The sequence below is a fragment of the Gymnoscopelus braueri genome, assembly GCF_963280865.1.
Source record: "Gymnoscopelus braueri genome assembly, chromosome: 1".
NCBI lineage: Eukaryota > Metazoa > Chordata > Actinopteri > Myctophiformes > Myctophidae > Gymnoscopelus > Gymnoscopelus braueri.
The window spans coordinates 34,198,829-34,225,029 of NC_137603.1; the positions used below are offsets into that span (position 1 = coordinate 34,198,829).

At 42.3% G+C, this 26,201-nt stretch overlaps 1 protein-coding gene across 1 annotated transcript in view; it reads left to right on the plus strand.

Moving 5' to 3' along the window:
* Window positions 1-26,201, plus strand: part of cdh8 (cadherin 8) — a gene marked incomplete at both ends in the record, with an annotated part of 216,287 nt that overhangs the window by 106,823 nt on the left and 83,263 nt on the right. The window contains one exon of the mRNA XM_080432908.1: window positions 7,628-7,922. Within this exon, the coding sequence (XP_080289034.1) occupies window positions 7,628-7,922 (295 nt within the window). The remainder of the gene's footprint in view (window positions 1-7,627; window positions 7,923-26,201) is intronic.

The following is a 26,201-nucleotide window of genomic DNA, read 5'->3' on the forward strand; positions in this document are numbered from 1 at the left end:
CAAGAAAGAGATTGAATGGGAATACAACAGCGTTTCAGTCTGTTAGACCTTCATCAAGTTATCTTAAGGAAGGAAGGTCTAACAAAAACGTTGCTGTATTTTTCTTGCATTTGAAGACAGTGTGCTGGAGTTTTTTTTCTTTCTTTCAGTACGTTGTGGCCCTCGCCTGTCTTCTCCTACGCACCTGTGGCCTTTGTAGGTGTGCAATTGACTTGCTTTTTACAGTACAATAATAACCCAAATCAAGATCAAAGCATGCGGTAACCATAACAACAAAGATTACACGTTGGTCACTGATTGGTCATTTGTTTTAACTACTTAAATCCTATACAGTAATACATTTTATAATTATACATTTTATTTATAACACACTTAAAACAAATTGGAAATCACAAAGTGCTACAGGGTTTAAAAACAAATGGCACAAAAATAACAAAAGCAGGGCAAAAACAACATAAAGGCATTCAGAAACAAGAAGACCCTTTCTTGGTGAAAAAAGTTGATTAACCTAATTAAAATACCAGATTTGTACTCAAGCTACCCAAGTTTTAATGAAAGTATTATCAGTACCAACACAACCAATAGTTAAGCATTGTCACAGCTGGTTCAAGCCATTCCTGGTTTTTAATTATCATACCTTCACGCCTTAATTTTATCACAGAAACAACACACCCACTATTCTAATTACAGGTTTGGCAGACATTCATAATTCAACTACAGCATGAACATTAATGCATTCTACAGTAACAGATGTTTTATGGGTTATGTTAAGGAGTGTGGCATCACCGCTGAGCTACAGAGTCACAAATGTAAAAAAAAGAAAAAAAGGCCCCCTGCGTGGAATGCAATCACGGAAGAATATCTCTGATGTATGATGAAAAAGAAATCAAAGAGCAAGCCTGAATTTACAGTTTACCTCCCGTAAAGGTAACAGACACGCACGCACGCACGCACGCACGCACGCACGCACGCACGCACGCACGCACGCACGCACGCACGCACGCACGCACGCACGCACGCACGCACGCACGCACACACACACACACACACACACACACACGCACACGCACACGCACACGCACACACACACACACACATAATGGGGGAGGGAGAAAAAAAACTGACAGGCCATCATTAATTTGGGCTCATTTAAAGGTTTCTCAGTGTGCAGGATGTTGTGAGGCATTTGTGTTAATGAGCTACATCTTTCATGTGAAATGATGGCACAATTAGGAAAACAAAAGTGCAAGGTGTGACAATTTAAGTGAATGTGCTTTGTCAGTGTCTGTGAACAACACCTCAGAGACGGCGCGCGCAGAACACCGAGCTCATGAAAACGTTGAGGGGGGTTTAGAGGTCGAGGGAGGGGGGGGGGGTTACCTTGCCGCGGTGTCCCTCAGCAAAGGCCCCCCCAAAGGATCCTCCCATTGAAGCTCTGTGACAGGAAATGAAATAGATGCTGCTGATTGTAGCCATGCGTATGCTTGTCCTGTGTTTGTGTGTCCGCCTCGTGAAGAGACGTTGACACGTTGCGGACTCTAAAGGAGCAGGGATGATGATGACACAGGCATGGCAAAGCACCGTTAAACTGTTTAATTTCTGCCTCTGTAGTTTACTTTACTTTACTCATTTGACAGGGACAATGTAACATTCTTGAACACATGAACCCTATACTGTAGTTCAGTGTTTCTCAAACGTTTCGATTTCAAGGACCCCCATAACTCTGAGAGTGTACAAATGTAACCAAATGGACCCGTATAAGGGTCCATTTGGTCCCATTTTGCACTCTCAGAGTTACAGACCTGTGAGGGTCCATTCGGAAACCACTTGAGAACCACGGACAACGGTGTCCCATGTCATTGTCATCATAATCGGTGAACTTTCAACGAAAATATACGATCTAGAAGCTCACGCCTCGTGAGCTTTTTCGGCCAAGATAATCCACATCAGGGTGAAGTATAGAAGGTCTATTGATGAAGATTAGAGCATAAGAACTAAAGCAGCAGCAGCATATATACTGTAGCACAGGCGTCAGCTTCCTGACTGAGGCCTCACTCCTCCTTTTCCCGTCTGCCTCTCTCCCCTAGATGTGTCTCAAACCATCTTTTTATTCTCAGGAGTGAGGACAGAGAGTCGGACTGCTCAATAGTCCTGTGACAAGGGGAAAATGTCAGCCGGGCCTAAGAGAGGAGTCCGTACAAAAGAGGGGCGACTAAAGGGCTGGACAACAGTTGGAATGCAAGCACGTTTTGTACTGCACTGTACAGTATATAGCTGACATCTGATGCCTTTAAATGTTACGGTGGTATAGTCTGAACAAAGGAATCGACACCTTTAGCCAGAGGGCTCACACACAGAGCAGAGGCTTTGGGGGAAGAATGAATACAAATCTACCACAGACGGAGGACATAACTGAAATGAAATAGTGTTCTGTAATGTATTTTCATATCTCCCATCATCACAGTGTATAGAGGAAAAAAGGAGGGGGTCCAATTATAGACCCCTGGGGGACCCCTGGTCAATGAAGTGCATATAGGGTTTTAAACATTTTACCAATATAAATATGATGCATTGCACGAGATATGGCTAAGATGTGATTTTCATCTGCAGTCCCCGGGCAGGTATAAAACAATAAAACAGTCACACAATCACATTGTATTACAAAATACACTATAAAACACATTCAATAATACATTACGATACAGTCGCATGACGTTGAAATAGTAAACCACAGAGGACTTTATCCTCTCATGCGGACAGCTGAGGGACATCCTGTAATGGAATGAAAAGTAGAAAAGGAAGTGAGTTCATTTGAGGTGAGGTATACCTCAAATGAACTCAACGGTATTTGAGGTAAAGTGAGTTATGAGATATCTTTTCTCTCCTTGCATTCTAATATACGCTACCCCCCACCCCCAATTCTGTACATCCCCTGTTGCTGCAAAGAGGATTTAAAGGAGGGTTAGAGTATGTGTACTTTTACACTATTTTATTTTATTTTATTTTATTTTATTTTATTTTATTTTATTTTATTTTATTTTATTTTATTTTATTTTATTTTATTTTATTTTATTTTATTTTATTTTATTTTATTTTAGTGTCACACCAACCTTTCACTGCTTGTACTTTTAAGAGTGAGTGACAAATAAATCTTGATTTGCAGTCTGACAGTGTGTGTGTGTGTGTGTGTGCGCGTGCGCGTGCGCGTGCGCGTGCGCGCGCGCGTGCGTGCGTGCGTGCGTGCGTGCGTGCGTGCGTGCATGCGTGCGTGTGGGTATGTGACAGTGTGCTAGTTGCTTTCCGTTCAGTTTGGCAGGTTTGCTTTGCCTTAATCCATGCTTTGACTTGAAATGTAAAAGCTGGAAGTTACTTCACGGTAGAAGAGAAATTGTAAAAGGGAAATTGCTTTATGTGAAAAAGAAGATTGTCCAATTTAGTACAACACAATCACTCCAAGTTGAGTGATTGACGAAATCTGTTTGTCGATCTATAAGCTCACAATTCAAGTGTTTAAGTTGTGGGGGAGCCAAGTTGTATGATTCTATACGGCAGACTGTAGTTGCCCAGGCTGAATAGGTTGTATTTGAAGAGGATAGGGACGTGATGGTATTGCAATGGCTTTTTGTGCAGTGTCTTATCAGCTTGTTTATAGAACATTTGAAGAGCCCTATATGTGCAAAGACCATGCATACAGTATACTGTAGGTCTTGCATGCATCTGTTGATCCGTTTTGATTTGATTGTGTTGGCCCATCATCTGCATTATTATGCTCTTTAAAAGACAGCCTAGAATAGAGTTTGTTGAATCTTTTTGTTTAATGGAGAAGTACGTTCTGACCGTTTTTAGGGTCAGACAGGAATTATTGAGTCATTGGGCCAAGAAGTTGAAATTAGAAAGTTATAAAAGGACGATGTTATGAATGACTTTGTGGAATGACTTAAGTAAGTCAAAGGACGATGGTTCCCAATACACCTGCTTTGTCGAGTTTGGATTTGTCCATCTCTAAAGCTGTGCCACTACAGGATAATCGAGAGATTTTGGGTTAGAAATGGGTCGGAAATGATTGGTGGATCTGATAATCTGGCCAGATAAAGCTGTAATGTGAGGGGTTAAAAGATCTGATCTTATGTCACGATTAGTGCCGGCCCAATAATGATCAGACATGTCTGATATCTACTGTATGTGGATGATTATGCCACTACTGTCCGAGTGGGGCTGTGGCAGTGGTGCGCGAACGAGAGAGACAAGTCTACAAGGAGAGAGATGTGACCGATCAACACAACCTGTTATGTTATGCTTTGGACAGCTGAGGCTTGTCGATATGTGGCAGGAACTTGACTGTCTATATCAGTGGTTATCAAAGCTGCGTTGCTCCGTTAGGCCGATAATCTTAGTAAAGTCCTATAGTGTGATGTGCCATAATTTCAAAATCTTGTAGTGTGTGCATATGTCATTATTATAAAGAAATGAATTATCCTTATGTGTGATGGAACCAGATTTGAAAATCTCTTTTAAAACGCCTGCAGTGGGAGCCCAGCTTTAGAGATAGCAGTTAGCAGTCTCTGTAGAATGATTAACACAGAAACCAAATTGCTTAGGGTGAGGGGTAAATGTACCCATGTTGAGACCGAGTTGGGCGAGTGAATTGTTGAACTGCAGCTTTTCCTGCTACCTTCGACATGACTGCCTGACCAATATGACCTTCTGAACATAACGTATCTCAGGGATCAGGAGCTCATTTCAGAGGTGAATTAAAAGAGCCACGTTCATTTCGAGTTCATTTGAATAAAAATAAAGTTAATTTCTTTCACGTCAGATTCCCTTAATGTCTGTCTGTCTGTCTGTCTGTCCGACTTTCTATTTCTCCCATTAATACTGATAACAATAAATGTTATTTATAACGCACTTTACATTCTTGCACATCTCAAAGTGCTTGCAGGGTTTAAAAACAAGGCATAAAAACAGCATAGGCAACCAAGCGATTACATTCCTCCACCCCCTCTGTCTGTCCAATATCTACAGTACACCTCCATTGTTAACATACATATATATGGCTAATTAGTGTTATTCCTCATAATAACTCTGAATGCATATGGACCATAACCAGACCTTGTCTACTTACACTATGTTTGCAATGGCCTGGCAGCATTGTCAGACTCATTAGTTACAGTCAGCCTATGTTGAGTAAGAGCCAAACGCTCAGCCTAGCACATAATGCTGCTTTGGTGAACTAATGAAACTGTAATTAGAAAAATAATGAAGAACACGCAGTATCGTCCAGTAATGTCGGGGGCTTAGCTTTTAGCGAGCTTGATTCATAGTGTGCAGTATTTTACTCATGGATTTTTTTTATGGACTCTGATGAATTTCTATTCTAACAAGCTAACTGAGACTATATAACACAGAATATCTCACACCAGTACTAGTGCAAAGCCTCTGGGGTTCTTTTGCGTTTCGAGAATTTCACACTGCAGAGTCCAATATATCCGCCACATTCTGCGTATGTGTATGATGTATTTGTGATCTATAACAAGGCTCTATGTAGGCTAAGGTCCATTTCCAGTGCTGCTTATAAAGTTATCGTCCCCAGTGGGGCTCATTTAGCAAAGGGTGTGTGGAATAGACTCCCAGTTGCAGCACAATGCGTTGCAGGCATGGCTGTCAAAGCTGCAGCATCCTGGCAGTATAAAGACATACGCAGTCCTCATCAAAACATGCAACTAGGGGCAGTGGTGGAAAGTAACTAAGTACATTTACTTAAGTACTACTTAAGTACAATTTTTAGGTATTTTTTACTTTACATGGCATATTTCCAATTTCCAATACTTTTACTTCTAGCCTACTCCACTACATCTCAGAGGCAAATATTGTACTTTTACTCCACTACAATTATTTAAAAACTTTAGTTACTATAGTTACTTTGCAGATATAAATATATTACATTATAAAACATATTAACCACTTTAGCCCTATTTTATACATAGGATATTTGAAAATAGCCGATCTACAAGCTCACAATGCGTCGCATTGCGACGCGTTGTGAGCTTGTAGATCTGCTATTTTCAAACATTTTAGTACGTTTACTTTTGGCATTTTAAGTATATTTTGAAGCCAATACTTTTGTACTTTCACTCAAGTAACACTTTGAATGCAGGCCTTTTACTTGTAACAGAGTATTATTATATTGTGGTATTGCTACTTTTACTTAAGTAAAATAGTAAAAGTACTTTTTCCACAACTGACTAGGGGTGTGGGGGCGTTCTTATCCCCATGTGAACCTTCATGCGTGGGCGGGTTCAACAAAAAATGTTGATGAGATGAGGTACTGGTCAAATTAAATAGTTTAACCACATGAGCCTGTCATAGTAGCCGAACATTCGATCCACAAGCTCTTAACGCGTTGCGTTGGGACTCGTTGTGAGCTTGTAGATCGGCGGAAGGGATTTGGTGTAGAGGGGGAAAGCAGGGGATCAATTATAGACGCCCTGGGGGAACACCGGTTAAGTAAAGGTGTAATTGGTGAAAGATCTGGTGAAATGGCTTTTTCGTTCGTTTTATTTTGAAATTTCAGCCTGAAACGGTGTTTAAACCAATCAGAAGGTCCAATTCCCTCAGACTATGGGAACGCTGGATACACTCCATTGCAGTAGTAGGCTAGTGTTTGTTATTGTTAAGCCTGTCACTCATGCAGCCCAAGGGAGAGATAGAGAGACGGCCAGTGTGAAGCATGTCGCTTATTTCTAACCTAAAATGTTTTCAGATACATATTTTTGATTAAGTTTAAAACAAGTAATACATACACCGTTTGGACGTCATATTGAATGAGATTCATAACGGAGTAGCTTTTAAAATCAGGTGTGTTTGGAGGAACGTGCAGCTATGGGAATCACACACAGGTGAATGAAATTAAGGTTCATATTCATAAGGGTCTGTCTATGACATCACGCTGTACGTTTTCGTTTGACAGGAAATAATTAAGACTGGCCTTTTATGGACATTTGAATATATATTTTTCATTTGACCACGTCTTTAATAATAGGCCTCCATTTTTAATGCAACTGTGATATTATCAAACATTCATATCAAACTCATCAGACAGTCTACATTTCCCAAAAGGAAATGCATGCATTTCATTCATTTGGGTGAATGTAATGCATTATGCACATGTAAAGTGCTTTGGATAAAAAAACGCTATATACATGCATTCATTTCCCATAACCCCCCTTCACCTCCAACAAATCCAACCCTGGGCTGGAAACAATACCAATAGTTCTCTCTAATACAGGGGTCTTCAATGTATTCAAGCCAAGGACCCCCTAGCTGAGAGTCAGATGAAACAGGGACCCCCTCTATATTGTATAAAATTGTGTTTCAGATTTTTTTTTTTTTTACTTGGTCTGCTCTTTTTTCCCCCTCTACACCAAGCCTCTTTGCCAAAAATAGCACATCTACAAGCTCACAACGCCTCGCGGTGCGAGGCGTTGTGAGCTTGTAGATCTGCTATTTTTGGCTAAAGTTATCCTCAGAAAAGGGATGCTAGGGTTCAAGTGGTTCATGTAAAAAACGAATAAAAAAAAACTGATCACTACTAACTTATTGTTTGTTTGTTTTTGTTGTCCTGTTTCAGCTACACACAGACTTGGACGTAGGCGGCAAGAACATCAAGTATGTCCTGGCGGGCGAGGGGGCGGGCACCATCTTCGCCATCAACGAGATGACGGGGGACATCCACGCCATGAAGAGGCTGGACCGCGAGGAGAAGGCCGAGTACACGCTCACGGCGCAGGTGGTGGACGCCGACACGGAGCTGCCCATGGAGCCTCCGTCCCAGTTCATCATCAAAGTGCAGGACATCAACGACAATCCACCGCAGTTCATCGAGGGCCCCTACAGGGCCTCTGTACCGGAGATGTCTGGAGTGGGTGAGTCACAACGCACACACACACACACAGGCACACACGAACGTGCGCGTGCACACACACACACATGTTTTTACTTTTCTTTCTCTATTATTAGTATTATTTATTACTCCTGGCTGCATCTCTTTATCTGTATCTGTGTTTCATATCAATACAGGAGCTCTATCTATCTATGTATCTATCTGTGTATCTGTCTATCTGTCTATCTGTCTATCTGTCTGTCTGTCTGTCTGTCTGTCTGTCTGTCTGTCTGTCTGTCTGTCTGTCTGTCTGTCTACATGCGCGCACACACACACACACACACACACACACACACACACACACACACACACACACACACACACACACACACACACACACACACACACACACACACACACACACACACACACACACACACACACACACACACACCCCAGCTCTCCCCTGCAAAACAAAACAGTATACAGTCCAGAAGACATACACATTCAGTTGTTGGGAAATAATGAGAAAATATTTGGGTCATCCATTACTCTTCCCCCAGTTGGGATAAATCACAGAAAAACTATTTGGGCATGCAGCCTATTATATATATATATACCATAATGTAATAATGCAAACCTATAGTGTGTACAATCACTGGCATAATACCAGCTTGCACGGTATTATGGCTTGATGTTTGTATGGTATTTCTTAGCAGACATATGTGGGAAGAAATCATTGAATTTCCTTGTGGAATACTGTACCTGCAATCATAAATAACACCAATATTTTAAGACAAAATAAATCTCTCTCCATGTGATCACGCACTTGAGAATTGATATGATGCAGACCTCCCCATGCTGTAATGAGACTTATAGCTCACAGCTGGAGGTTTGAATGTAAATGAACGTACTGTACTCATCTAGCATCATGCTTTTTTTTGGAGAGGGGGGGGGGGCGGTATTTCCTTATCATCATAGCAGCAGAACAGGCAGCAGACAGTACATATGAACGCATTGTTGTGTCGTACGCAAACCCACACCTATTAGCACAGCCCTTTTGTGAACACAATGCTGGCATCCACAGTTTGCTTGACAGCATGGAAGCGCTGCTAATTGCCCGCGGCTGGCTACGGCGCCCCATCCATACACCGCATCCTCTCTCTGCCTCCCGGTAACACGTATATACACACAAACCGTCTCAAACTATTTTTTTAGGATAACATTATTCATATATTCCACATACAGTACACACACATTCTTATTCTCACCCATGCATATGAATTACTGCTGTCTGATCACATGTATTTCAAACATATTGCTGGCGGTTATTCGGTGGAAGTCTGAGAGTGAAATTTTGTGCATGCTACTTTTCAAGCGAAAGCCCTCCGGTTGACCCCCCGGGGCAGCGCCATGCAGGCTTAGCCTGAGTTATACTTAGTTGTGTGGCGGTGTCGCGGGCTGAAAATAGGCGATCTACAAGCTGCGACGCATTCTGAGCTTGTAGATTGCCTATTTTCAGCGTGCGACCAAGCATAACTCAGGCTTTATGGCTTTATTTTTCACGACTATAGCCGGCAGCTGATCAACAGGCTTCCCGTTAGCTGTTTTGACATTGGGGGAGTTGAGAGCGCTAGGGCAATGGAAGGTCCATTGTTACACACTGGTACGCACTTGTTACTGTGATGCCTCGTTGGGGGTTCCTCTTGTTACCTGTCATGAAGCTGATATAACAACTGAGGCCATGGCAGGCTCGCGAAGCATTGTTGCATGTTGTGAGCTTATAGATCGTCTATTTTCACTATAAATAGGGCTTAATCAATGTGGTCCAGTGCCGGCACTTACTTTGTTTTGTTTGTTAATGTGATTGATCATACCATCAAGGCACAGGTAAATAATCTTAGTTTTTCTCATATAGAAAGGGTTTTGATTTAAGATTGTAGACATATAGACAGTAGACTATACATTTTCTACACCTCCAGTATACTGTATGTTTCTATAGGAATTTCTGTTTGAACTCTGTGCTAGTTAGACCTGGGACAGCAGGTGAATGCTAATAAAAACCACATTCACCCAGCGATCCTATTCTGAGTGTTAATAAGGGAACATTCGGCAAAAAAAACATTTGGTGAAAATTATACTAGTTATACTTAGTTGTGTGGCGGTGAGCTTATAGAACGTCTATTTTCAGTGTGCGACCAAGCATAACTCAGGCTTTATGGTGAATATTTTTCACGACTATAGCCGGCGGCTGATCAGCGGGCTTCCCGTTAGCTGTTTTGACATTGGGGGAGTGGAGCGCTAGGGCGATGGAAGGTCCATTGTTACGCACTGGTACGCACTTGTTACTGTGATGCCTCGTTGGGGGTTCCTCTTGTTACCTGTCATGAGGCTGATATAACATCCGAGGCCAAGGCAGGCAGGCAGGCGGTGCTACGGATGGAACTGAATCCATCAGTGGATCCAGGCTGTAGGTTGCAGACTTCCTATGGCTTCCTTCCAGGCTGTAATGGAGGCTTCAGTTTGACTTAGTGTCAGGTCTGTTTGGCTGTTGATCTAGTGGTGGGAGAAGTAATCCGATTTGTTTTCTTCTTTTTTTTTGCTTGAGTAAAAGTATAGCAAGACCACAAATGTAGAGATGTTTTGTTCAAATTAAATGTATCCTGTATCAAACATTTTACTTGAGTAAAAGTACAAAGATATTGGCATCAAAGTATACTTATGGTACCAAAAGTAAGTACTCATTATGCAGAATGGTCCATTTCATAGTCATATTAGTGGATTGTAATTAGTAATGCATTAATGTGCTCATCACTTTATAGGTTGCAGCTGGGAAAGGTGGAGCTGATTTGAATTACTTTATGTTCTGCTGGGTAGATTAACCTATAATAAAACATCATCATATATCTGTTAAATATACTTTTTATTAATAGTAATACAAAATAAAATGAGCAAAGTAACTAACTAAAGCTGTCAAATAATTCCACTGGAGTAAAAAGTGCAATATTTTCTTCTGGAGCCGAAGTATTGAGTATCAAAAAAAATTAATACTCGAGTAAAGTCAAAGTATCTCAAAAGAGTTACGTACAGCACTTGAGTAAATGTACTTAGCTCCTTTCCACCACTGCGCAACCGGTCTGTCTGCTGGTGATAAGGATAAGGATAATTCCTTTTAACAGGTTGTTCATGAAAGTCCTTGCGGTCTTGTTTCCAATGAGAACCTGTGAGCAATTAGGGGTTAAGAGTCTTGCTCAGGGACAAATTTCATTTCATCGACACATGTGCTGGCCTGGCCTGGAATCGAACCTGGGGCAACCAGGGCCTCTGGCTCCCTAGACGGGCTCACTAACCACTCAGCTATGGCCGATGAACTCCCATTCGTACTCTTTTAGAAAATGAAATAAATAAATGCAAAACAAAAGTGCTCCTGTAAACAGTACATTTGCTGTGAACTGTGTCGCCTGAACTCTTGTTACTCAAACCGGGGGATTTACTTTCATCGTTGGAATCTCAGCTGAAATGGATCTCTCAGAGGGTTTTTGTCAGCGCAGGCAGCTCTGCAACAGCCCTGGTGAGGGGCTATACGGAGCAAAGTGCTGCTTTGACAGCACACTGCGATTTGCCAGTGGGACTGCAGCGTAAGAAATGGAAGTCGGCGTTTCTTTGTTGATTGTTGTTCCCTTTTTGTCACTACTGATTAATTAAACATTCACGCCTGTTCAGCTGTTCGCTTGAAAGGGTTTTCTTTCAACATCTTGTTTTCGTCTTGTTAAGTTTTCATGCAGGCGGAGTGTTATGCGAGGAATCAAAACCCTGGACAACCAAACCATAAGTCATTTTTTTTGCCTTCATCTCTCGTCTCATATTCATAAATCACACGCAGGTTTTCTTTACTGTGGGGTTTCGTCTCCATCGCGGTGAAATGAGATTTTCCCTGCATAACGCCATGGTTTACTGAAAGTGTGTTGAGCAGTGGAATACTAATAAAGTCAGCGGGGGAAGACGTGAGGAAATAAAGGGATGTTGACATAAAGTCTGCTCAATGTGAACATGCTCTGACAGCAGCGTGGAGCCAAAAAATGATGAAAAAGTAATTACAGCATGTGCTTAAAACATGATGGAGTAATATCTGGTTGTTGGATTGCTATCTAACCTGGGGGATTCTCAGCATGAGCATGCAGGTATGTTCCAGGATGATGTGAGAAACACATCTGTGGCCCTTTGATCAAAAAATCCAGACAAGCTGCAGCTGCTTTGTTGCAGATGGCAACCAGTTGGTGGATAAAACACTCAACCCCAGAATGTGAGTCAAAGCATAAATACCATTGGTCAAAAAATTACTCTGCTACAAGTGAAGGTTTCTCAAGCAAATGTGTAGATTAAGTATTAGAGTACTTGCATTCAAAAGCAGAACATTTATTTTGAACATCAATGCATTACTGTATTGAAATTTTTAGATTCCCCCCACTTCAAATCAAATATTTTCAAACATGTAAAAGTCAATAAATAGTAGGCCTAAAAGCTTGCAAAGCATTGTTGCGCGTTGTGAGCTTTTTTTTTTTAAATAGAGCTAAATGTGGTCCAATGCCGGCACTTACTTTGTTTTGTTTGTTAATGTGGTTGATCATACCATCAAGAAACAGGTAAATAATCATTGTTTTTCTCATAGAAAGGCTTTTGATTTAAGATTGTAGACATATAGACCAGGGGTCTTCAACCTTTTCAGGCCAGGGACCCCCAAACTGATGGGGAGATGGAGCAGGGACCCCCTACCTCGTAGGGTAGGGGGGGCTACACATATTGTATATTTATGTATACAATTGTGTTTTATATTGCCTGCTCCTATACGCACCTGCCCCAGTAGGTGTGCAAAATAAATAAATCTCTACAAAATATGTATAAACATACCATGTTATTATGCATTGTGCCTCCATTTATCCGTTTGCTATGGATTCATGTTATTTTTAAAGACAATTTGACATTTTGAAAAAAAAATTAAAAAAAAAAGTTTATATTTTTTTCAAACAAAAATATTGTTTAATCAAACAATTTCGCGGACCCCCTGCAGTAACTCTGCGGACCCCCTAGGGGTCGTGGACCCCCTGTTGAAGACCTCTGATATAGACAGTAGACTATACATTTTCTACACCTCCATTATACTGTATAATAATAATAATAGCTTGAATTTATATAGCGCCTTTCATAAACCCAAGGACCCTTTACATCAAAGACAATGAACAACCAACAGACAAACGAACAAAGAAAACAACAAACAACCATATGCCATAAGCCTGAGAGAATGTCTTTTCAAGGCAGCCTTAAAAGAGTCCAGTGTTGGAGCATGGCGAATCCCTATTGGGAGAGAGTTCCTGTATGTTTCTATATGGCTGTTTGAACTCTGTGCTAGTTAGACCTGGGACAGCAGGTGAATGCCAATAACCACATTCCCCCCAGCAATCCTATTCTGAGTGTTAATAAGGGAACATTCGGCAAAAATAGGCAAACATTTGGTAAAAATAGCTGACATACAAACTCACGATCATTATTTGTGACGAAGAGATTTAGTGTAGAGGGGAAATGCTCCTCAGGGTACACCGGTCAACAAAGCACTATAGGATTTAACCACTTAAACCCCAGCATCCGAATTGTGGGGAAAGCTTTCGCAGAAATTTGCAGATCGACAAGTTGATCGGCTATTTTCAGCGAAAGCTTTCCCCACAATAACAGAAAACAGAAAAGACACTAGTATAGAGCCCTGAGGGAACATGGTCTCAATTAGAGAGCTAAAAAAAAACTTTTGGGTGAGAGCGAGCTAGTAGCCAAACAATGAAAGCCTAAAACACAAACAAAAGAGATCAATATTAGAATCATTTAGAATTAATAATTGTCCCCTATATCTTGCTACACCGCAAAATATTTTGCTGTGTTGGCTAGAAGTGTGCATCGGGCCTCCTAGTATTCATTTTGAATCTATTCCTATTTCATAAACAAATTGGGGGGGGGAAAGATTGTAAAAAAAAATAAGGATTTGTTTTTTTTTACTACCCAACCAGATCGATCCATTTCTGATGTGTTTCTTATCACCAACAGCGTTAGCCTGACACCAGGTATTAAAACCCAAATTAGATCAAATTGCGTGGCAGGTGGGTATCGCTCCTCAAGTAAATCCATTACCATTCCTCCCCCGCTTCCTGGCTGCCGCACTGTAACGCTGAGAGGCAAACCGCTAAACAATTAAAAACGGCACACGGCTCCTATCTCTAACCATTCAATAAAATGAAAGTCAGGGAAAAGTCAGAGCAAAGCCACACGTCTCAGGTACAGTAGAACAAAGGCAGTGGGGGAAAGTAACTAAGTAGACTGCCGTACTTCAGGACGGTTTTGAGGCTTTATTTGTCAGCTTATTTGTCAGTTATTTTGTAGTACCATACATTAACCACTTAAACCATTAAAGTCTACCATACCATCCCTGACAAAAAAAAAGGATAGTCATTTTAAAACAAAATGTGGACGCCAGAGAGTTAAGCCCTATTTTATATTTAGCCTATTTGAAAACAGCCAATGCGACCCGTTGTGAGCTTGTAGATCTGCTGTTTTCAAGACATCTTGTGAATGGGTTTGGTACTCTTAAGTATATTTGGATGCCAATACGTTTGTATTTTTTACTCAGGTAAAATGTTGAATACGGGGCTTTTACAAGGACTTTTACTCGTACTAACTACGGTATTTTCAGTACCTCTTCCGCCACTGAACAAAAAGCCGCTTTCCCCTTCAATTCCCCATTAACCTCGGTGCTCTCCTGCCGCACAGGAAACATGACGACCTCGGCGGCCTCATGTCACATCTCATCCGGTCGCGCGGACGACTTTCTGAGGGAGAGCGTGACATTCAATGAGGCCGAGGCGGGGAGGGAGGGAGGGGGGGGTGGGTTCTATCTGGCTGTGATCCTTGACAGATAAAAGGTGGTGGATGATATTTGTCCCCTGGTTTTTGCTGATCTCACACGCTGGAACACATTTCCAGGGGCCAGCGTGCGAGACCCCTGCGATGGCCCGAGGTGGAATGAACGACCTCTGTTGTCGGGGGGTTGTGTTGCCTTTTCCTGCAACAAAGCAGCTTTGTCTGGATCTTTGATCAAAAAGACATTGATGTGTTTCTCAAAGCACACTGGGACACACTGTACCTGCATGCTCAGGGTGAGAGAGTCAGAGAGACAGCAACCAACCAAGTGCGTTCACTTGAGGACTGTATATTGATTCTTTTCTTTCTTTTGCAAGCTTATGACTTAAACTCCACTATATTTAAAAGACAAATATTGTACTTTTGACTCCACCACATAAAAGGGAACCCCGGCATCCATACAGTACTCACAAAAAATACATTGTGAATCAACACAAACAAAAAGGAGCTGCTATAGATTTATATTGGCATCGCTGTTACAGAAATCCGGTTCAGTTGGCTCTCTGTGTAACTATAGTCCCTGATTAGACGGCAACGATTACAAAAACTCCAAAAGAATGCAATGACAAGGCTGTCGGGGTGGAACACCTGCAGTACCAGCGGGCCCCGGGAATCATTATTTATCATTAGTTAACAACTTAAACCCTATATGCTCCCCCAGGGGCCTGTACTTGGCCACCTCCTTTTTATTTGCAGTGTGGCTCTGCAAATGAAGGCTGACCATCTATGAGAGGGTCTCTGTATGTGTGTGTCTGTCTGTGTGTCTGCTAATCTGGCAAACCACTGGACTGATCAGCGCCAAATTGTGTATGTCATGTCTGCCAGTAGGCTACATAAGTACCTACACAAAATTGTTCACGTTTTTTACTTTTTGAATTATTTACGTTTACAATGGAAGTCAAAGGGTCTCTAATCAAGCTGAAACCTTGCCCAATTTTGGAGTCATACTGTACATCATAAATACATCAAGACAACAGACAACAGATAGATGACTGATGTCAAAGGCTGGTCACATGAAGTCCGAGATCCACACTGGAGCCATGGCCATTACCATGTGGATCCCAAGATCCACATGATTAGATTTTTCCCTCTACACCAACCCTATCTTCCGCCCTGCGCTATCACCAAATGTTGGCCAATTTTCACTGAATGTTTGCCTACCTGGAATAGGGACGCTAGGGTTCATGTGGTTAAAACCATGATTTAGTCTCTGTTGGGTGTCCAAAACTGATACTTTTCAGGATTCAAATTCAAAAATAGCAAAAGTAGCAGATCTACAAGCAATCTGATACTTTTGATGCTTCTGTGTGACGCTGTAGTATGCTCAAGTAGGCCGTTAATTTACAAAAAAAACACAAACACTTTAAATATGGGTTTCTGCCCAACAGCAACTCTTTATTTTACTCTTTATTTATTTTACACTTTATTTAGTATACTCTTTATTTATTTTACTCTTTATTTATTTTACTCTTTATTTATTTTACTCTTTATTTATTTTACTCTTTATTTATTTTACTTTATTTATTCTACTCTGCTCCATCACGTAAAATGAGTAAATGCTTCAAGAGTGACTAGTGTATATCTTGACATTAGGGATCGCCAGGCAAGAGTATCTTTCAACACTGTATCTGCAACTCTTGCAGATACAGTGTGTCTGTACAGTATGTCCCAGATCCATGACCTCCATGTCAACCATGAGCCATGGCTTTGTGACAATCCTGACATCAATGGAGAGCGGCCGCTGTTCATCAATTTATATAATCCAATTAATATTTGATGTGCTCTTCACACTTATGGAACTCTGTCAGCTCCTGAATCTATATTCATGAGATAATCATATTTCAATTTCACTTCAATTAAAACTGAGTTTGTTGCTTATTTTGTGCAGGTCCAGTCCATATGGGGACTTATGATTCATTTTGCGCGGGATGTGGCTCAAATCTCACCGGATTAGTGGGCCCTGATTTGTGTGTTAATGGGGTGTTTGACTTTAAGGCCAGTTACATGCACACACATTCACACGTCTGTCTCTTCGCCATATGCTGGAATTATGAGGCTTATTATGTTACCTTCTGCAGCTAACAAGGGGGTTGCGATGTAGTTGAAAATGACTAAATATGCTCCAAGTGATACAGGTAATTAGGAGGGGGGGAAGGCGGCGGGGGGGGTCACTAGACCACCCCCCCCCCATTGTGTGTGTGTGTGTGTGTGTGTGTGTGTGTGTGGGGGTGTGTGTGCGTGTGTGTGTGTGTGTGTGTGTGTGTGTGCGCGTGTGTGCGTGCGCGAGACTGACAATAATTGCTACACCGCCGAAACAAACTTGCCGAAAGTTGTTTCGCCGCCTGGAACGCAGACGAGAGAAACGCCCCAGGAGTGCTTCGCTGCTGGCGCCCGCGCTTCATTATCAGGCCGATTAATAAAGCGGGCGCGGAGACAGATGGCCCATCTCATGCCTCCTCGCGGGCCGCGCTCTGCGAGAACCCTGGCAAAATGAATCCGTGTATACGCTAGGCACGGGGGCCCCCGCCAAATGTGTCAGGATCCGCTAAATTGGAGCGCGGACACAAAGTCGAAGTGACATTAATAGATTACCTGGAGTTGATTTGCATTTCGTCGCTGTCAGGGGGAAACCTCGTATGTCCAAAATCGTTTCATTTTTATTATCGTTTGAAATAAAGTAAAGTAAAGTGAAAATAGCCGATCTACAAGCTCACAACGCGCCGCACCGCGGTGCGTTGTGAGCTTGTAGATCGACTATTTTCACTCCTTTTGTACGACACTCTTGTATGACAAAGTAGGGCGTTAACATACGACAAAACACCAACATTTGAAACGTGGAGATACAAGGTTTCCGCCAGACAGCACAGGTTTCAGAGTTATTATGGGCGTGGGCAACGGGACTAACGGGCCCAGCAACCGTCTACGTTTTGCAGCCTTTAATGATGATTCTGATTACACTCTCTCATCACCCCCGGGCAGCTGGGAAAATAAGAAACGGCTTGTCATTACAGATATCGATGATGAATGAGCCGACTTGATCGAGGTGAGATGCGTGGAAACGAGTGGAGATCAGACCTTTATCAGAGCTGATTGTCTCGGATTTGTCGATGTCGGGTTGAAAACGTGTATGTTCAAAACTTTTGAGGAAGTGGGAGAAACAAAAGAGCCTTTGTTCCCAAGGATTCAATGTAGTTATTATTTGTTTGATCTTGTTAATACTTTTCTATTGTTTAAACATTCATAAAACCCACAGACAGACACAATTTCAACCTGGCATCCATATTTTGGCATATCACTGGCATGTCACATTCCCAAAAGTGTACCAAGTAGATCAGCTTGCAGATCAGCTATATTCACAACTTTTGCTCAACACTGTCATACGACCAAGTATAAAATAGGGCATTAATTTATGAAAAAAAAGGAACAATGAAATATGAAGATACAAGGTTTCTGCCCGACAGCAGCGATATGTTCCACCATACATGAGACACCTCATTTTGATCACAGGTGAATTAATTCACACACTTGCCGCTTGAAAAATTATCCAAAACAGCCCACAAGGGATATCAATGTTGATTTATGCAACAGACGTGTTGTGTGTGCGTGTGCGTGTGCGTGTGCATGCGTGCTAAATTAACAGTTAAAAATTCCCGTCTCATGGGCTGGAGCCATAAAACAAACAACAGAGAGAGAGTTAACTTATTTTTCTTACTTGTTCTAGCAACTATTGGGGACACGTGCATTTTTGACCCATTTTAAATACCAAAAGCAGTGTTTCAATATTATTCAACAATTAATTAAAGGTTTATGTTTTTTTTTTAAATAAGTGTTAAATAGCTTTATATTCTGATAGTAACCATTGCTGTAGAGTGTTTGTTCAGTAACAGGGGTCTCTTCAGCTCTCCTGCTCGTATTAAACCGGAAAATGCATGATCATTACAGTCAGGACACCAATGTTATCCAATCAGGAGTGAGAACTCATGCAGGATACAGGATAAACAAGTTTAATTGGAAGTGAAATGAGCAGACAAAATGTAAACCGGATCACTATATAAAAACATGTTAAAGAGCTGACATGAGAGATGGGCATTGAATACTATCAGACTATACTGTGTAGAGCTCTAACGAAAAATGAAATGAAATAAAAACAAATTTTTTAAACAAAAAAAAAATCACTTAGCCCAGCTTTAAACATCAACCATCACACGTTGTATTGCCACCTGGCCTATCCGCTGCCATTTACTTCTCTCCTCATTGCCTTCTTTCAGATCAATACAAGGACAGCTGTGCTATTTTGAGAACATTTCATGCTCCATTTGGGCCAGATGTGAAAAAAAAAATGAAAAAAAGCCAAACCTCGATTTTTTGTAATATTCCACAACGTTGAACGGTCACATGCGGTAACTCTTAAAGGCGTCTTAACGTCTTTGCACGTCTGAATCGGAACGCATTAATCGTGGTTTGTCACTTTGTTCTCAAACATTGTGTCCGGGGACAACCAGGGGTCCAAATGGACCCTTTGCAGGTCTGTAACTCTGAGAGGGTTTGTACACTTAAAGGTATCGTATGACGAAAAAAAATCACACCCTGTGTGAAGTGGGCGGTGTCTTGCTAGCTAATCACAATACTGAATGGAGTCAACCAATCATGTACAAAAAATAAATACATTTATTGAAACACTCTTTATGATGGAAGAAACCATAACTTAAAAAAAACAAATTTATGTTTTTTTTAAAGTTATGGTTTCTTATATAGGGCTATGCACATGTGTCATGTGACACTGGCCAATCACAGTCCTGAATAGACTGTGATTGGCCAATCACGGTGCAGGGTTAGGCGGGGTACATTTTTGGCCAATCACAGCGCAGGATTTGTTGTACAAATATCCAAACCTCACTTATAGGGGCGGTTTCACCGCCCAAAAACAACAAAAAAACTTCAGAAATCACTGGTTTTAATGTCCAATTGTTTTTTAATCCAGGCAAGTATTTCAGGGTCACAGCATCCCCAACATCAGTAAAAATGTGCTACATTTATAGCAGCGTCTTTTATCTGTGCAGCAAAGAGCCTTCTGGCGTTTGAGCAGGGAAACGATGGAGCCATGGTGTGTGTGTGTGTGTGTGTGTGTGTGTGTGTGTGTGTGTGTGTGTGTGTGTGTGTGTGTGTGCGTGTGCGTGCGTGTCTCCTCTCTGATCCCAGGCTCTGGGCTGTGGCCTTGGCAGATGGATGGAGTGGCAGGGGGCCCCTGGCCCTTTAACACGCTGGGCAGCTGGGCCAGAGCTGGGCCAGGGGCTGGGGCGAGGACACATCTGACCACCAGGGCTCCTGAGCATGCAGGGCCAGGGACGGGGACGGGGAAGGGGGCGGGGGTGGTGGTGGCAAGTAATTAAGAACATTTACTCTAGTAACTGTACCGAAGGAAGATTTTGAGGCACGGTACTTTTTGCTACTTGAGTATTTCAATGTTTTTGATACTTTACGCTTCTACTCCGCTACATCTCAGAGGCACTCTAATACAATTATTTGACAGGTTTAGTTACTAGTTAGTTTGCATATTTTGATTATTATTTCAAGACATACATTTAACCATTTAAGCCATTGAGTACACTTCGTCTATTGGAAAATAGATCTACAAGAATACAACGAATTGCATCGTGATGCGCTCTGAGGCTGTTCATCTGCAATTTTTTTTTACGATTTTGAAAACATTTTATACTTTTGTACTGCTACTGTTACTTAAAATACAAAACCAGAGTAGTTCTTCCGCTGCTGGTGGAGGTGGGGGGTTGGGTCAGGGCAGGGGCGATGGTGATGGAGGTGGGAGGAGAGAGACTCACAGGCTCAGCTGGAGTGGCGAGGGTCAGAGCAGTGATCCTGGCCAAAGCTTAGTTCTCTCCCTCTCTCCCTCTCTCTCTCCGGTCTGCCTCGGTGCCATGCCAGCCAGCCTGCCCTGTTCCGTGGCCATGCTAAATAGAGATAGGACAGAGCTGCAAGGCAGAGGGGATTTAACTGACACACTGGAGTTTCTCTGTAAATAAAACCGCTGCTCCTATCTATCTCACCTCGTTTGGCAACAGCATGTGGACCGGTGCACACGCGTGGAGTGGAGTGTGTGTGTGTGTGTGTGTGTGTGTGTGTGTGTGTGTGTGTGCGTGTGCGTGTGTGTGTTAAATTAGTTGTAACAGGTTCCTTTCACGGTACCCATGTTGTTCTTTTGGTATTTTTCTTGTCTGGTTCTTGAAATTGAATTAATTCATTTATTATTGATTGTATTTTTCTGTATATGTCTCTGCTAACACCCCCCCCCCCACACACACACACACACTATCTCTCAATCTTTTTTGTTTGTTATGCTTTTTGACAGATATGTACAAATCATATACAGATACTGTATGCATTTTTGTCAACTGTGTGTGTGTGTGTGTGTGTGTGTGTGTGTGTGTGTGTGTGTGTGTGTGTGTGTGTGTGTGTGTGTGTGTGTGTGTGTGTGTGTGTGTGAGAGGTACAAATGGACCATTTAACACAGATAATTTTACTGTGTGTGTGCATATGGTGCATGTGTGATGTGGTCCGTATCGCTTGTCAAACTGTCAGAAACGTGTGGGTTTCGGTGTAACCGCTATCTTCATACAGCACTGCAGCAGGACAGTGAATGGAGTCATTTCTAATTTGGGATTTTTAATTTGATATTATACCCTCCATACGGGCGACAGACGGCGTTCTGAAAACGGAGGGAAAAAAAATAAATACGCTGAGACACGTAATGCTCATTACTTATTCATCAAATGTTATTTATTATCCATTGTTCCGCTGAATTATGGATGTAATATCGTCAGTCTTTGGTCCTGAGATGCTAATGTTAGCCCTCGGAGTCTCCCCAGGCATTTGTTCTTTCTAGTGAATGTAAGCATTGTAGTCGCACATAAACAGCCGGGCATGGCAAACACACACACACACACACACACACACACACACACACACACACACACACACACACACACACACACACACACACACACACGCATGCACCCCCTCACCCGGCTCACACACACAGAACGCCCAAACCCACCCCTGGTTTGGTCTACTCTGTGTTAACATATCTCTCAGTTGTAAAGAGATTATTGTTCAGCAGTAATTTGTCCCTGTTCCCCTTGGAGTATGTATACAGTGCTCTCTCTCTCTCTCTCTCTCTCTCTCTCTCTCTCTCTCTCTCTCTCTCTCTCTCTCTCTCTCTCTCTTTCTCCAGCCCGATGCATACTTTGTCGCGTGACGGTGTCGCTCGCCGAGAATAGCAGACCTACAAGCTCACGACGCGTTGTAGGTGCGGCTCGTCGTGAGCTTGTAGGTCTGCTATTCACGGCAAGCAAGACTTTCGCTCGACAGAGCATAAATGAGTCTCTCTCAGTCTCTCTCTCCCTCGCTCTGCATTTCTTTTAATCTCTCAGGCGCACTTTGGTTCTCTCTCCCCTCTCCGCCGCGCCATTCTTCTCTCTCTCTCTCTCTTCTCTCTCTCTCTCTCTCTCTCTCTCTCTCTCTCTCTCTCTCTCTCTCTGCTGTATGTAATGCACACCCTCCCTCTCCTCCCTGGAGGCAGAACAAAAAGGTAGCCTGGCTTCCAGGTAATGAAGCCCTTCAGTGTGATCTGCATGAGATCTCCAGGCTGCCTCGCCCTGATGAATAGCAACAGCAGAGTCTCAATGAGACCAAGGACAAACCCAGAACCAGAACCACTGCTGATCACCCCCCCCCCCCCCCCTTTATACACACTATACTGGCCGTGAAATAACTAACAAGAGAGAGAGAGGAATTCATGGGGAAAGAATGGTGTGTGTGTGTGTGTGTGTGTGTGTGTGTGTGTGTGTGTGTGTGTGTGTGTGTGTGTGTGTGTGTGTGCGTGTGCGTGCGTGTGCGCTTGTGCATGCGAGTGTGTGTTTGTGTTACACAACACAACTGACAATAGTCATAGTTACCCACATGGACCCTAGCGTCCCTGTTCCTCTAATAAGGGAATACTATACAAAAATAGGCCAACATTCAGTGAAAATAACAGATCTACAAGGGTCGCCTACTAAAAAAAGATTTGGTGTAGAGGGAAAAAATTGTGCATTTGGCAATGGTGCCAGCTCAGTGGCCTTGTGGTTAGAGTGTCCGCCCTGAGATTGGGAGGTCGGGGTTCGACTCCCGGCCGGGTCGTACCAAAGATTCTAACAATGGGATCCAGTGCCTCCCTGCTTGGCACTCAGCATGAAGGGATTGGGGGTAAGTCCCTGCGACATAGTGTCATGTCCAGGTCCCTTACGCCAAAGGAAACAGGAGATAGGCTCCTCCCCCTATGGGCCTCATGGCCCGGCAAGGCGTACTTACTTACTTTATCCAAATACGTGACAATGTGGCCTGCATTCACACATTCACACTAGGGCTGTGAATCGTCTGCTATCTCACGAATCGATTCGATTCCGATTCTTGGGGTCACGATTCCGATTTTTATCGATTTTTTCAAAACAAACGATTCTCGATTCAGAACGATTCTCGATTCAAAACGATTCTTGATTCAAAACATAGGATTTCAGGATCTACTCCAATCTGCTGGCATGAGAACAGAGTACATTTATGTTGCTTTTATAATTGTATAGGTTTTATCAACTGATAATAATGTAAACACACAAAAGTAAATCCAAGATCCAAAAAAAAAATCCAACAGTAGAATCGCGATTCGTATTCGAATCGATTTTTTCCGACACCCCTAATTCACACATTCACACACCGATAGCGGAGGACACCATGCAAGGCACCAACCTGCTCATCGGGAACAGTTAGGAGTTTAGTGTCTTGCTCAAGGACACTTGGCCGCGACCCGCTAAATTGCCAAAATAATCATATTTGAACTGGGGACCCCCTAAAATAATCATATTTGAACTGGGGACACCCTAAAATAATCAAATTTGAACTGGGGACCCCCCACCCTGACAAGCACTTGGAATTGTAGGCATTACATTTAGTTTGACTCGGTTCCACAGATAAACATTGTGAAAATATAGCCAGACTACAAGCTTGGCTATTTTCCACAATATTTGGCCCCCACTTTTTCGAACCACTGCTCTATACCTTCTGTGCCACTGCCACCCCGTGAGCGACTGGTTAACCCATGCAATCCAGGAACGCATCTCTGTCATTTTAGATGTCTTTGGCTATAGAAAAAAAAATAGCAGATGTACAAGTTTGTAGATCTGCTATTTTTGAAAATATATCTTGAAAATGTGTGAAAATCTTTGAATATATATTGTTTTTAAAGCGAACATTTGTCAAATACTTTGTTCGAGGGACCTCCTCCAGAAGCAAAGATTTGAGTTAAAAATGTTGTTTCAAAAAATATGTTTTATAGCCAAAGTATAAAATAATGTCTATATAGCTAAAATCTAAAATGACACAGATGCGTTCCCGGATTGAATGCGTTAACTAAATGAAAGCAGGTGTATATTTGGCCGTAATGATGATGAATAGGAGAGGTGTGTGAATGTCCGGGGTCGTCACACAGACAGGAAGTGATGGATTTGCTGTGACGGAGTCAAGAGTGTAGCAGCAGCACCAGAGGCATCATCATCATCATCGCGGAGGGAGCTACTTACTTAAAACCTCAGCAGGAAACTAAATTATATTGCCGGTGTTCTCAGTAGACTTTAAGGCACAAAACATTATTTGATGTCTTACATAATATGTAATTCAGAATTCAATGAAAAGAAGAATGATTTATGTTATGAACTCACCGATCCCCGGGTGTTTAAAACATAAACGGAGCCGGGGACAGGATTAGAGTTTTGGTGAGTTGCAGTGGCTCTCAAAGTGAGACCCTCAGGGTTCTTGAGGGGGCTTTCAAATGGGTCCATATGGTTCCATTTGTACACTCTCAGAGTTGAGGGGGTCCTCGACATTAAAAGGTTTGAGAACAGCTGAGTTAAAGGAGTAGTTCACCCCAAAAAACCCATGAAGCATTGAATTCATGGAGATTTTGTTTTGTTTTTATCGCATTACTAAGCCAATAATTTGATAAACTCCTTTGTGTCTCCTACCGGAGAGACCGCCGGTTATCAAATTATTTGCATAGGAATGCGATAAAAATAAAAATAAATCCATGAATTCAACGCTTCATAGGTTGTGTAATTGATAGAAAATAAGTATTTTTTTGGGGGGGAATTACTCCTTTAACTCTTTCACTGCCAAGAGTATTTTCATAAAGTACTCCCCCAGTGCCAGCAATTTGCGTTTTTTGTAATTTTTCATTCAAATAAATTATCTGATTGGGTTTTTAAACCCATAATACAGTTCTACCAGTAGAGAGCAACAAATCGACACATTGATGACCTCGCTCGCTGGCTCACTCGCCCCCTCCCAAACAGGCTCACGTCATATCCGGTCATAACCGGATGTTGACATTTTCGACAATCGTTGATCGGGCTAAATTACGATGTGATACACGATTACGATGACTGATCGTCACCCAGACCAAAGAGAGTAGACGTGGACCTCTCCGTTCGTTTTTTATACCGTGTGAAAAACCATGACTTTCCCTATTCTGGCCGAAAATGACTGCGGGAAAAAAATTAGAACCGGAAACGGAATCTGCGTCATGAAACCGGAACCCAATGAGTCTGAAGGAGTCGGGAAGCGAAAGTGATCATGAAAAATAAACAGAATAGCGCGACTACAGTCAAAAGTAAAAACTCGGGATTTCTCGTGCTGGCAGGGAGGGTACTCGGGAAAAACTCTGGATATCTCGGGGCGTGGCACTGAGAGAGTTAAGGAATAACTTTGTTGAGGGAACTTGGGGAGTAAGGAAGGGTGAGGGTGTTGTGGCTCTAAAGGAGCGTGGGAAGGTGAGAGAGAACACAGAAACACTGTTATTGACAGAGGAGAGGAGGCGAGGAGACGGGACTCATGGGACAAAGCAATGCAGAGGTACAAGAGGAGTTGAGGTGTTTCCTATTTGGGTAAAACAGTTACCTTAGGTAAACCAGTAGTTCATCTTAGGATAAACCAGTTACTGTGTGCAAACCAATGGTTCATCTTTAGATAAACCAGTTACTGTGTGTAACCCAATCAGGGACGCAGAGGGCATTTTAGAACCGAAGGTGCGTGTGTGTTTCCGGGTTTGTTATAATTTTTTATTTTTTTTTGGTTAATTAGGTACAAAATATGTACTCCATGAAGTGTAGATGTCAGAGGTTTTTTCTTTTTCTTTTTTCTTCATCCCAAAAGTGGGGAGGGATATCTCTGAGTCCCTGATAACTGAGTATGCTCAACCCACCCCCCCCCCCCCCCCCCGCTCCTGCGTCCCTGAACCCAATGGTACATCTTAACATAAATA